General features: G+C 46.1%; 2 protein-coding genes across 8 annotated transcripts in view; one reads left to right on the top strand and one right to left on the bottom strand.

The window, feature by feature from the left end:
- LOC135401110 (5'-3' exonuclease PLD3-like) overlaps positions 1 to 5,731 on the bottom strand; it is a 49,339-nt gene extending 43,608 nt beyond the window's left edge. The window contains exon 1 of the mRNA XM_064633303.1: positions 5,650 to 5,731. Coding sequence (XP_064489373.1) covers positions 5,650 to 5,682 — 33 coding nt within the window. The 5' untranslated portion in view covers positions 5,683 to 5,731. The remainder of the gene's footprint in view (positions 1 to 5,649) is intronic.
- The window catches only part of LOC135401108 (uncharacterized), an 89,486-nt gene that overhangs the window by 54,191 nt on the left and 20,598 nt on the right, over positions 1 to 14,697 (top strand). For 5 of the 7 annotated variants that reach the window (XM_064633299.1, XM_064633300.1, XM_064633298.1 and 2 more), the window contains exon 1: positions 14,310 to 14,541. The exons of 1 other annotated variant lie outside the window; for it this stretch is intronic. The gene's annotated coding sequence lies outside the window, so the exon portion shown is untranslated. One more of the 7 variants, XM_064633296.1, reaches the window with a different exon arrangement.

Genomic DNA, 14,697 nt, shown 5'->3' with positions numbered 1-14,697 from the left:
TTGTCGTGCACACGCCGGCAACGCCACGCATAATCCGCATGTTTTGACACTGTCAGGCTGGGACATAGCCTGTGGGAGCCCTGATGCAAACATCAAGGCAACTCCAATGGCGATGACGTCGCCGATACACCCCTTCACGTAGAAATACTAGTAAGCCGTCCTCAAAGAGCACAGGACAGATTTGCAACCCGCACCCGTACGAGGGCATTAATTCGATCCAGGGGCCGAAAGGGAAACACGTCCACCCATAACAAGAGCTTATGTCGAATGGATCTTCAAGACAGCGTCTAATGGGTCATTGAATATATCAACGGAATGCTGCGGAAGAACGAGGTGGAGTACTGAGCAACAGTAAAAGTATCTTAGGACTGTGTGGACCGTCGCAAGCGTCGCAGACATGACGGCTATCACGGTTTGATCTGCTCCGCTTCTATGACGTCTGGGTCCACGAGTCGAGGGCAGTTATCAGCTACCAACAGGAATGAGGCAATCCCATAGTTTTCAAAAGAACGCTCCCTAGCTTGGTTCGACAAAATCCTCAATTGCGCCGGTTGTCCACAGTGTTATCGCTGCATACAACTCCGCAGAAATAAAAGGTCACAGCAGCAGCAGCATCCAGTGGACCCCAGGGCACTGCGGTATCAGTGGAAAGGAGAAGGCGGACCAGGCTGCTCGAGTTCCTCACCATAACACACATTCACACATTCATAAAATGTATTTCTTGCAATCTGACGCAAAGTACCTGCTCGCCTCCTTACATAATCGCCTCTCCAAGACCATGTGGACAGGCGACGTTACTCGTTCCTCGCGCAAATCGACCCCAACTGCACATACTGCCTCCCATCGAAGATGCCAAGGCCGTGAGAGTCCGTCATCCACCGCCTGCGACTCAACATCCCGTTCGCAGCAGCATTCCTTCATAAGATATATGTCGTTGGATCGCTGAACTGTTCAATTTGCGGAACCGTGGAGAACACGGTGCACATGCTGGTCACCTACCGACGCTTCGACTATAGTCGGCGAACACTGAAGAACGCCCTTGCTAAACTTGACAACCGACCATTTAGCATTGAGAAGGTACTAGGGAGCTGGCCAAAGCAGCACCAACAATCTGCGCTGTGTGCCCTGGCGAACTACCTCAAGCACATACGTGCTGAAGTAATATTTTAAATCATTCAGTGCTTATACCCCTGTCAGACGGACTAATTTAGTATCACTTCCAGCGAGTGACACTTGCACTTAGTACACAGCACGGAGAATAAATCATGTGTCTTGGCACTATTTGTCTTTAGTCGCTCGTGCCATAAAGCACCAAAACACCAAACTTGCACTTAGTGTCATTCGTGTCCTGTCACACGACATCTTTTAGTGACACTCGGCAGAAAGTGCACTAACGATTTAGTGAGTTCCCCAAACTCACTTCACTTCCCTTCGGCTGACAAAGTGTGTAGCCTCGACGGCAGGCTTTGTGGCATAGGTAAAAATATTGAGAAAAAGCGAGGGGTCCCGACACCACAATATTTTTAAACAAGTATTTTCAACAGCGTGTTTATTTTATTTAAGTACAATACGAGATGATGCCAAAATCATGTCATTATTCTCGTTAACAGCCTATGACAACTTCGCGGTCTCGGCGATCCGGCGGCGGCCATTTTTGTTGTGGAACATGTTTGAGGCCAATTTGTTTAATGTTCGAAGAAGATTAACAGGAGGTGTTTCTAAATTAAAGAGAAAACATTTTGAAGAAGGTATTGTGGAGCACGCCTAAAAATTTTGCCGACGTTTATTCTTGTCTATCGTAATTGCCATCACTGCCATATAAGTGACACTTACTTAAGCCATGTAGCAAGCACGTAGTGAAAGTGACATTCGCTGGTTGGAGTGTACTACACGAAAATGACACTAAATCATCCCGTGTGACAGGTTACACACATCAAGCGTCAGTGAATAGCTGGTCGCACCAGTGCGACCTGTACGTTTCCATTTTTTTCTACTCCTATTCTATTCTATTCTACTCCCTATATGCACGCGTGGCAGGAGATACAGAAGCAAAATCAGGAGGACAGTGAAAGCCTCCTGTCTTGCCAAAATGAACCCACTTCATGTTACCCGGTTTACAGACAGAAGTGCGACTGGTGTGGAAGATGGACTTTCACGGTAACTCGGGCGAATTCCTGCGGCGAAGGAGTTGATAACTACCTCCGGAGCACGGCAGTTTGAAAGAGCCTATACGGAGCAGGATGACCAAGTTTCCCAATGTCCCATTTGCACCAGCATGGATGCCGAGGACATTTAACTCCGAGTACAAGAACGTGGACACCCACGTAACCCAATATCGGAACACTGCACGATTTAACGCCTCGACAGACGAGCCAAAGCTTGTCAATGTCTGCTTGCATGTAACTGTGGTGGGCATGATGTAACCAAGAATCAACTAAAACTGGACCCAAATCCCGGGGCGCCGCTCACATCGTGGACTATGGTGAGAGCTCTATGGTAGGACCGGCGTCGGTGGCTCAGTCGGTACTATGTTCGCCTTCTGATCCCGAGATCGCGGGTTCGAACCCGGCAGAGGACGCCAGCAACTTGATGGCAAGGTACAAGTTGCTTAGACACGCCGTCTTCCGCGAGTGACGTTAAATAAGGGGTGACGTGTGGTGAGCTTTCAGATGGACAAAAGCAATCCACAGAGACCGCTGTGGCGTCGCTCATGATCTCAGTTGGCTCGCGACGAAACCCCCCAATTATTATTACAATGAACCCTCGTTATTATGACCATGGTCGTTCCCGAAAATTTTGGTCATAATGCGGAACTGTTATATTAACCGGGGTGGGGAGATTTTTAGAGGTTTCACTGCATTGTTCCCCGGGAGTATGGTCGTAAAGCGCGTATGTCAGATTATCGGGGGTCATATCAACGAGGGTTCACTGTATTATCTATAGTAGCATTAGAGGACGCCATGAAGTATACGAGCTTCGACTTTTGTGTCTGCGTTCGAGCTACAAATTGAAGGCATCGAACAGCTGCAGAACTGACTATAAGCGTCACGGTTTCGTCCAAGATGTCCTATACGCATTTTTCGTCGGGCTGACACTCGAAGGCATTCGGTGATGAGGAACGTCGTGGAATATTTCCGTGCCCTGTCCCGCAATTTGGCTGCAACCACTAACGGGATCTTGGACGAGGTCTGGGAAAGGCACGCAACCTGTCACTGCATCATGCAAATTGTGGCAATATGCAGATATGTCTCTCTCTTCGGTGACGGATCTCCCACTGTAGCTACGCGCCTCACAGTATATTGCAATTTGCTTCAAGTATGTTTTTTTTTTACATTCCACGTTAGCGCCGCGAAGCAACTGTGGCTGTGAGCGGCGTACAGATGTGGACAGATTGAGAGAGGACAGCAGGAAAGAGTGGGGGGAGATGGGAGCTTCGAGGATGTATTTCCACTTGTAATCTAAGTATCTGGACTTGAAGGAAGTGATCACCTTCCAGCATTCATATATTTCGATTAATGTAACGATTATTTTCACGTGAAACACACAGTTTTATGACCTATGAGTTTCGTTTTACGCTGTTCATAAATAGCATAGTGATGTTACTTGAACAGTGGAGTAGGCTGCATATACAGGGTGTCCCAGAAAACGTGTCACTGAATTATAATAAAAAAACTACACCACCTAGAGTCATGCGGTCAATGGCATTTGTTCTTACTGGGTTTTTGCCACCTCCTCGTGTGAATGTCGTGTAACGTAAATCTAATTATGTAAATTTTTGCGAGCTTAAGTCGAAAATTTGCCTAGTAAAGGTTACTTTTTTACACCACCAATGTGAAGAGCGTGTCTAATTTAGTCAAATTAATGATAATTGACAGGGATATTCAGAAGCTATCCCATCGGAAAAAATAGCCGAACATCATGCTCTACGGAGGTCGCACAGAGTAGCGCACGATGAATTTTTCAGCGCAATCTTTGTCAGTCCGATGAAAGGAGGTTGGAAACCCAGCCCTCCCCGACATCGCAGAAAGAGATAAAACAGGCACGGCTTATCACGTCCGACTTTCGCTGGGATAATGCTTTCCCTCTCCCAATTTTAGGAACTTACTTTTTCTACTATCACTCTGTGGGCTGGCTTCGGAACCTCCTTTCGTCGCACTGCGAGCGCTTGCGCTCAAAAAGTCATCGCGCGCTATGGTCCGGTGCTCCGAAAAGCATGATATTCGGCTATTTTTTCCGATGGGATAGCTCGTGAGTATCACTGTGAATTATCATGCATTTGAGTGAATTCGGCACGCTCTTCATATTGATGGGGTAAAAAAGTGACCTTTACTTGGCAAATTTCCGAGTTCAGTTCGCAAATATTTACATAATTAAACTTGGAGTACATGACATTCACATTAGGAGGTGGCAAAAACCTAATAAGAACAAATGCTGTTGACCGCATGATTCTAGGTGTCGTAGTTTTTTAATTATAATTCAATGACACGTTTTCTGGGACACCCTGTATGTAACGAGGGTACAAGGTTAGGTTCATCAGTTGAAGTACGGTGAACTAGGCGCACGATGGAGTTGTTCTACCTTATGCGGTCCGTACACCACCATTTATCAGTTGTCCTTCTCTGTTTTGCTTTCTCTTTCTGCAGTAGCCAATACTGGCAGGCCAGCACCCAGACATTCCATTATATTTGACGGCATCCGACGGCAACTCGCTAACAAATTGCGTCCGCAACATGTGCTGAGCTTCTCAGGTAGCGGGTATTTGGCGCCTAGCCTCTGTATAGCTTCTACAGCACACGATTCTATATATCATGCGATTTGTTTCTGTGAAGGGAGGTACGTTTGTACACAGTTTCTTGAGATTTATGAACGTCCTTCTCGGGATGTTCATCCGCAAAAATGTTTATAGCTCCGCAAAACTTGAACCTGGTTTTTGTGACGTTGTTTAGTTCCTAATAACGAACACATTTCGAGTGCAAATGAAGTAGCAATACGAAAAATATCGACAAAGAAAGCCCCTTTCAAAGGCATACAGCTGAGGCTAATATATGTCGAGGCAGAATTTGATAGACTACTGGTCGCTTTAAGAGAAAAAAAAAAGTACAGTACGTTGTTTGCCAATACAAGTAGAATCCAGTTTTATAGAGAGATTAAGGTGTGAGTTCCACATAATCTTTATCCTTTCACGTTAAAATTTTTTTCTGTCTCACAACGTACGCTTTACTTGGCACGAAAGTCGAAGTTTCATGAACAAAAATAGCCAACGAGAAAAAAAAAGTATTTGAGACCGTGAGAACAAAGTTTCGTTATGCCATGCAAAAGACGGCAGTCATAGTCAGTGTCATTGGTCTGCAGGCCCCGAATTTCGGAGCGAAGCTATATTGAGTGCAACTCTCTGCGAGATTCCTTCCCTAACGAAGCCATACCAATCTTCTTTCCGTGCGGAGAGTATAGAACCTGATAGATTGCGTATAAGGATTCCGCTTCGTAAAAAAAAAAAGGGGGGGGGGGGCTGCGACAGCTACCGCTGGAGCTTCCTTACAACGTATGTCCAGCAAGCATTTTTTGAGGGGAGGTTTCATGAAGCCTTCCCAGTGCGATCTTGCACGTCACGTGCCTTCATTGGAATGTTGTGGACGAAGGACGACTTACCTCTCGGTATATCGACGAGATGCGGATGCCCATTGCCCATGGCACGCGCGGAGCGTCGAATCACCTGCACCACTCGCCTTCGAAGCTTGGGGCGAAAATGCGCCCTCCTGCTCCTGACAGGAGACAGCCAGCGTCGACTACTCATCCCCCTTTCCTTTCTGAAGGTGCGATGACGACGGCGCCGCCTTCGGGCGCTCAGTAACGATGCCACTTCGCGACGATTTTATGAGAAGAAATATTAATGAAGAATAAAATATGCGCTGTCTAGGTTGGGGAGGAGAGCATAGTGTATCAACAGGCAGAGCGATTCTTTCGATATCGTTCTGCGACAGTTTTAAAAACGACATGTAAGCGAAAGTAGCTTGTAGGGCTAACGTTTGGTCCAAAGGCAGCGTGCTTCAGAAATGCTGCAAACGTTAACACTGTGAGGGACATTGTACGTTTAAACTACTTCGTGTATCCTGCTGTTATTATTATCATTATCATTAGTTAGTGCATAAGCTTATGCGATTGAACTAGGAAGGTCACACATTATTATTATTATCATCATCATTATTAGTTGGTACATAAGTTTATGCGATTGAACTAGGAAGGCCACACATGCGAAAGAAGGGCAATCGTGATTCGATGTTTAAATAAAATGAATATCGACGCTCAGCAAGCTGTAATTGTACAAGCTCAATTTCAAGCTCGCGTTTTCATCATGCCCTCATTCTCTTCATATAATGTTCCACGTGCAATGGGGTAGGGTACCGCACCGCCGAGGTGAAACACCCCCATCTCATCGTTAGCATCTGTTGTTGTTGTACATTCTTGTCATAACAGAAGCTGTACTCTCAATCCACGGCGCATCACATTCCGGATACTTCTGAAGCATTTCGTTCGACACGGGATAACTAATAGCCCACCCACCGCCATAGGTCGGCGAATTCATTCATGATGGCCTTCACCGACTTCACCATCACCATTCACCATCACCTCATAGAGAATGATGTGATGGTGAATGAAGGGCATGATGTGATGTGAAGTTGAAGTTGAATGAACGCCATGATGTGAAGTGAAGTTGATGTTGAAGTTGAATGAAGGGCTATGATGGGATTTGAAGTTGAAGTCCGCGTGATGGGTTTTGAAGTTGAAGTCCGCGTGATGGGTTTTGAAGTTGAAGTCCGCGTGATTGGTTTTGAAGTTGAAGTCCGTGTGATGGGATTGGAAGTTGAAGTCAGTGTGTGTGGGTTTTAAAGTCAGCGCGATGGATTTCGAAGCTGAAGTCTGCGCGATGGATTTTGAAGATGACGGATAGGTTTCGAAGTCCTCATAATAGGTTTTGAAGCCGACAATGTTTAGTCTATGTCTGACGTTCACGTGTCGTGACTGTTGCTTGTGCGAACGCGTGCGGAGTGAATGGCAAATGTGTATTGGAGTGCACCGAGCGAACATAAACGCTTCGCGTTTCGTGTCTGGTGTGAGCGTATGGGCCTGACACTGCAGATGCCTGGCGGACTCCCCCCCTTGTTGTGAATCGGCGGTCGCAGGGAGGGAAAGTGTTTGGAACGCGTTATTCTCTGGCGTAGTGGGGCGCGGAGGGCAATGTCATGTAGCCGGAGGCAACTGTATGTTGCGAATGTGAGCGGTAGATTAGATCGAGGTGCGATTTGGCGTTCGGCGGTCGCGCGGTCTGCACGTTGCGGTTGTTCTGTTTGACTCAGTTTTAGTACATCGTACGCAAAGGCGATAGCGTACGTTACAGATAGCGTTGGTGGTTCTGCGCACTGCGCGAAGCTCTCTTTCTGTTATGGGCGTGCGCAGAACCATCAACGCTATCCCTTACGTACGCAAAGGCGATAGCGTACGATGCACTAAAACTCGCTATTTGCTCGCCTACAGCTATAATGTGCGTATATATGTATATTGGATGGGTTTGGATTTGAGCCTCCGCCTTCGGTCGCGTACGCGCGTTTTACTAGACGACAGTAGATTGCTGTCGTGCTGACGAAGTGTGTTTTATTAGGCTTATTTTGTGTCTTCTTAGTTTGCTTATTTTTCCTTTGTGTGATTGGGATCCAAATAGGACAAGATGGGGCTGGCATTGTTTTTGTGGACGTCCTTTATTTTAAATGTAATACACAGAGGTCACTATAGGTCTCTTATTTATCTGAGGTGCATAGGTCATGTGTTGGGGAATTATGTGTTCGGCATGCATGTAGCATCTATCGGACACAAGTGCTCCATCAGGCACGCAGCTGCTATTTCTTAGATATTCATCGCCAATGAAGTACATTTCAGCAGAGGCGGGGAGTTAATTACCACCCAAAAGTTGCTAGTTACGAGTTACGTCATTAAGCTGAATATGTAATGAAGTTACAACCTTCAAGTTATCAAAATGAAATTAAGTGAGAAATGAAAGTTCTTGCTACCATGCCGAAATTAACTTGGGAACGGAGTTCGAATATACCTTGTCAATTGGCCACAAAGTGAGAATTAGAATTCCAAGTTCTGCGAGTTCCCATTTTCCGCGCACATTTCATAGAACCTGGCCAGTGGCCTTATCACCTTCCCCGTAAAAAAATGCACTCCACGCACTCCAAACGAACGCTCTGCTGCGACCTAACTCAGAAGCACGTCGCAATTGCGTTTGCGTACATCCAGTACATCGCGCTGCAACAAGGCGGAGCAGACAGGCTGCTGGCGCCGCGCACGTGCAAGAGGCGGGGTCACTGTCGTCGGATTTTTCAGCTGCAAAATAAAAAGAAAGGAGCCCGCGTTGTGCGCTCTGCCTGCTTGGACGTGAAGCGAAATAGAAATTTCTAACTTTGCTCATGATACCTTTGCGAAGTTACCTCAAAAAGTGACTAACACTACAGTCAAGTGATTATGATGAGAGGTTGTTTCAGACATCAAATAAAAACAGGTAAGAGTGGGAATTATTGTAAACAGTGTCGACACATATTTATTTAGAGATTTTGAGAGAGGAAAAGAAACTGTTTCACGGACTGTAAGTTTGTGGTCTTCCGGGCTCCTTGCAGTCTTCACTTCAATTTGCGCCTCACATTCTGTATGTATTACATGTGTCCAAACGCCTCGGTCGTTAAGAATTCACTTAGTGTTCGTCCGTATATACACTCCTCGGAGGAAAAAGAATACAATGGGTTACACTTTTCCGAGGACAGATTCTCAGTTTTTGGTGTCAGTGATTTATCCAGACCATGATACATCCCTGTGACACCCGCCACCCCAAAGCAAAAAGTTTGGCGACACCCCCTGCAAAAAGGGGGGCTTGCCGTTTCAGCTGTAATGACATGTCGGTAATTATACGTGTAAAGCTGTTATCACGTAGCTGTAATAATGACCACGCCCCCTGCTTGGGATTCCGGATAAACCACTGCAGTGGTGTATTGCATGAAAGAATTAGAGTAAAAACATATGTCCAGCGAAGGTCATTACAGGTCGCTGAATTCGTTTATGATAGCTATTTCCAGTGTCAGTAAGCATCATGTCACAAGAACTTATGTAATACTGAGTGGCTGGCCACGATGTATTACGATGCCGAAGCTGATACCCCCGCGCCACGAGTGAAAAATGGCACGGCGGAAAAGTCAGATGTACGAAGCCACATGATCGTGCAATGTACCGGCAGACACGGCGATCGTACGAAGTCATATGAACGTTCAATGTGCCGGCAGGCAAGGATATCGTACGAAGCCACATGAACCTGCAATGTGCTATGCGCTCACTTAGCTGTCAACAACGGGCGCAACATTGCGCAACAACCCTACCGCGTAAGCAACATACCTCCCGCCGCCGTTCACATGCGACAGCGGAGGTCAAACGTTGCATCCCTCCCTTTCCTCCTTTCTTGGTGCACCCTGTTTCCAAGCCCAACCCAGAGCAAAACGACCGCACCCTCCAAACAGCATACCCCTCCTCCGCTTACGCTTTCGCCGCCACTACCAGGAAATCCACGCTAACAGGGGCGAGGAAGACGCCTACGTCGTAATACTCCAGCAGCGAGCAGTCGGGCACACCAACGTAGGCCTTCGTTGGTATTCAACTTCAAAACCCCATCAGCGGTCATCCGAAGCCACATGAACGCGCAATGTGCTATGCGCTCACTCATCTGTCAACAACGGGCGCGATATTGTGCAACAACCCTACCGCGCAAGCAATACACCTTCCGCAGTTCACATGCGACAGTGGAGGTCAAACGTGGCATCCCTCCCTTTCCTCCTTCATTGGTAAACCCTGCTTCCAAGTCCAACCGAGTGCAGGCTGACCGCACCCTCCAAACAGCATACCCCTCCTTCGCTTACGCTTTTGCTGCCACTACCAGGAAACCCACGCAAACACAGGCGAGCAGGACGCTAGCGTCGTAATCCTACAGCCGGGCACACCCCACGTAGGCCTTTTTTCGGAGTTAAACTTCAAAACCCCATCGCAAACTTCAACTTCAAAATCCATCACCGACTTCAGAACCCATCATAGGAATTCAATTTCAAAGCCTCATCACAAACTTCAACTTCAAAATCCATCACCGACTTCAGAACCCGTCATAGGAATTCAACTTCAAAACCGCGATATGATCTGAAGTTGAATTCTGATGATGGGTTCTGCAGTTGAATGATGGGTTATGATGTGATGGATTCTGAAGTTGAATGATGTGATGTGATGGGTTCTGAAGTTGAAGTTGAATGATGGGTTATGATGTGATGAATTCTGAAGTGAATGATGGGTTATGAAGTGATGAATTCTGAGGTTGAAGTTGAGTTACGGGCTCGTGATGTGATGTTTTATGACGGTGATTTGATGTGATGGGCTTTGCGGAAAACTGACCATGATGTGATGTTGAATGAATTCTTAGCAAAATGCCGACCTATGCCCACCGCGGCACGTCACATCAAGGTATCATGTGATTGGGAAAGAGTGGATCGTTGGCAAAACAAGCACACTTTGGTTTTGCCGTCGTGTAACTTCGTGGTTTCCGCGGTTCGTGAGATGAGGTCAGGGTAGTACCTGCCTCGCACATGAAGTTTTCCTTCCTCTCTCCTTCTTGCAATGGCATTCATCATCGGAAACAACCATCAAAACAACGCATGTACGTGATCGGCGGCTGCCAACGGCAGGTCGCAATATCGGGCGTTGATGACGTAGTTGTTTACAAGCAAAACCAAAGCGGGTGATCTATGGCAGGTATCCCTGAAACGACGAAGAGAGAGAGAGTATGGCCCTGACACGGAAGTTGATCAATTGGAGGTCGACGGCGATGCGGCCGATGAGGCTATCGCACAGACACAAACTATACCCACATATTACTGACGTCGTTGCACCGTTGCCGATTGTTGCACGACGCGCGTCCCATCAATATGTAGAACAAGAATCGTGAGGAGTTGCGTGACTTTCCTCTATACGAAAGACTTTACACACATCATTCTGGAGAGTCAATCCAGGTGCAACCGCTATTGATGCATGCGAATATAGCATCATGCATGCTGGCAATGACAAATGTGTTCCTCGTTGTTCCAACATACAGTTCAAGAATGCTGAGGTGACGCAATTAAGTGGCCCATTTCAAAAATGAGTTTGGCATAATTGTAATCATAACTATGTAGCAGTGTCAACGTTCTGAATTACGTGTCATAGATGTGATTCCTACGTCTCTCACACAATTATATACGTGCATCATACGGCCTCATATGTGTACTATTGCTCTCCCATACGAAGTCGTACGGCACCCATTTTGCTACTACTATATCACTTCATATGGGAGAAAGATATATGGTCCCATATAACTTCATACGAGCTAGGCACATATAAGTATCATATTGTCCCCATATGACTTTGTATCCATATAAATGTCATATTGCCATCATACGACTTCATACGGGGCCCATATATGTAACAACAACTTTATTGCTAGATGATGAATGGGGATTTTCATCCCCAGGGTCGATACTCTACCCCATTGCTGGTGGTGATGCGGGGAATGAAATAATGAGCCTGTTCACAATAAAGATTGAAGTCTTATAGTATCCAGAAAGGTGAAGAGAGCTTTGAGGGCAGAGCGTTGGTGGGCTGGATGTTGTCAGGGACCAAGCAATTTTGTGAGAGAGGGGGGGGGGGGGGCGAGTACGCTTCAGGAAGGTTGGTAGTGTGGGCAATGGAGAAGAATGTGCTTTAGATCTTCTACAGCACCGCAGGGACAGCATTTGGGAGAGTCAACTTGTCTCAAGCGGTAACGCCACTGCGCTGTAAAAGCCACATTTCATTTCATTTCATTTCATTTATTTCTGTTTGTGTCAAACACAAAACAAGGTGGTACGCCAAAAAGCAGCAGAAGCCGCTTGACTAGGGCGGTACCACCCTACATTTGGTGCAAACAACAGCGGAGTCAAACAAAAGAAAATAATACAGGCAAATATTTGAAAGCCATGATACAACATGCGCAGTAGAGATAACCGATACAAGGCTATCAATGAAATTCACTTAGAAAAAGGAAAAGGAATAATATTACACACATGCAGAACGACAAAATGCAAGTTTATCAATTCAGTTGACTTGAAAACATATTTCTCAGATTTCTTGAGGACATCTGTGAAACATCAATACTAGAATTCAAGAAGCTATTTAGAACAATGGTAAGTCTGTAAGGTAAGGATTGTTTGGCGTAATTTGTTCTTATTGGCGGTACCTGCCACAGATGTGCAACATCGAGGCGCAATTCGATGAACTAATGCGGCATCTTGACGAGATGTATGACGAGGCATGCGGAAAGCGAGCGCTGCCCATATATGTATATTAATCAGTCTTGGGAAGTTACTTAGTTACAAGTAACTAGTTACAGTAACTAGTTACTGGTACGGGAAATGTAACTTTTAACTGTAACTAGGTACTTTTCTGGGTAACTAGTTACTGCTTTTCGAAATCGCAGATTTTCCATTTCGAAGCCACCTCGCATCACACTTCATTTGTCTTCTCTTTTCCTTTTATGTTATGCTGTAGTTCCTTACTCTCAAAACAATAAGGACTGCCATCTTTGAAGAATATAAACGTGGCACAGCCTAGGCTGCCACTGAAAAGAAGCATGTGTTATATGACCGCCTTGAGTTTCTACACGCGAAAGAAACAACGAAAATCAGGACGGGACGAAGAAGAACTGTACAGGAAGCCGAGGTATTCGAGAGGTGGAAAGAAGGCAGCCGCAGCACCCTAGCTGCCTGAATGATTTCCCTTTTATAAGAAGAAAATACCGGCATTCCCTCCAGCGCCCCAGTTGAGGGGCTTTTCAGCGTGGGCCGGGATATTTTCGCAGTTAACAAACTCATTCATGCGAACTTCGAGCAGCAGCTGCTCCTTAAGTGCAATATGTACAGATAATATGTGTAATACAAGTAATTCCGCGATAAATGTTGATACGTCATCTTCGTTACTAAATTGTCTGGAAGTAACTGTAACTGTAACTTAACTAGTTACTATTTTCGCGATGTAACTGTAGCTATAACTTAACTACATTTTGGCTCGGGTAGTTGTAACTATAACTAGTTACTTTTCAAAGTAACTTTTCCCAAGACTGAAATTAATACAGGAGTAGTACAAATCTGTAATGGACCCATACAAACTTTCCGGACTGTATGTTGACATACAGTCGGGATCACAAATTGGACTGTAGTGTATACGACCTCAATACGGACTCAGCTCCACGTTTTGGAGACATACATATCACTGACAGACAGTACAGTGACGAAGAGTCTCAAGCATGTCCAAGCATGCTGCCTCAAGCCATGCATGTCGAAGAACTGCCTCAAGGTCAAAGTTGACTTTGAGCATCGCAGAGCATACAGACGGCTTGCTACACCGAGACACCGACGAACTAGAAGCCAATGAAGTTCACGAGAAAGACCTATTGGCTTCGAAACAACATCCGTCGGCAACTTGCATCGACTGGAACGCCATATTGCTGAAGGTCGTCCCCCCCCCCCCCCTCTTGTGGCTCACTCTAACGTAGAATCTCTGCATGCTGCTTATGGTAAAGTAAGGTACACCCATAAGAGGAAAAAGGGAGTAGATTGGGGAGTAACTACAGCTTCTAGTCCCGCCGACTGTAAGTACTCCCTATTTAGTTCCATGACCCTGAAATTTACTCTCCAGCACTGTAAACAGGCCGTAGAGTTCGAATAAATCACCGTTAGTTTAATTAAATACATCCACTAGCCCCCAACGTCACTTATGTCACAACTCACAAGGTTGTTGTGTAAAGTTTTGAAGCAAGTAAAGTTCTCGGGGGATGGAGTCTGGGGAAGTGAAGGTGGGAACAAAGTCGTTATGCAGACACACAAAAAAAGACAGAGCAGACAAGACAACAAAATACGCAAGAACGAGACTATAATGTTTCAAAAAACCTTCCCCGCTTTTACGATAGAAAATTACCGCGTACAGGCGCTCTGGGAGACGGTTCACGTTTCTTCCACGGAGCGGCGCAACGTGCGAGGAAGGCGCAAGGGCGCAGGGAAGGGAAGCAGGAAACATGTGGTCGGCCAACGTCATTTCGAAACTGACTGCAATTCCCGCTTATCTCTATTCGGTGGTTCGTGCGAACGCATACATGTGTGAGTCAGCGAGGCAAAGAGTAATTCCTCCCTTTCCGCTACGCAGTCTGCACAGCGGTGCGTTGAGACAAACATCGAGAAGGGGTTTGTTTCTTCATAAACTGGGGGAAAACGTAGTTTCGTATTTCCTGCACAACAATTTATGAAAAGGCTACCCACGTGAACATGCGAGATCGACAGAGTGTAGCTTAGTGTCTTACTGCAGATATTTTGCTGTGTGCGGTGCTGTTATCTAACATGGTTTCTGTGTTCCAGTTGAGTTGTGGATAGGCACGTACGTATAGTGCATGCACCGGTAAGCCTGTTTTGAGCATTCGACTTTCGATGCAGTGTCCCTTCCGTAGTGTTCATCGCAGGTTAGTACAGTGACGAATAAGAAAATGTGCGATGTATATGGAGAGTAGGCGTGTCCCAACGGGGAATGGTGTACGACTCTAGTATGTTGTTGCCG

Source organism: Ornithodoros turicata, chromosome 7 (genome assembly GCF_037126465.1).
Source record: "Ornithodoros turicata isolate Travis chromosome 7, ASM3712646v1, whole genome shotgun sequence".
In the NCBI taxonomy this organism is placed as follows: Eukaryota; Metazoa; Arthropoda; class Arachnida; order Ixodida; family Argasidae; genus Ornithodoros; species Ornithodoros turicata.
Note: the sequence above shows the minus strand (reverse complement) of the source record. Positions and strands in the feature narration are given on the sequence as shown.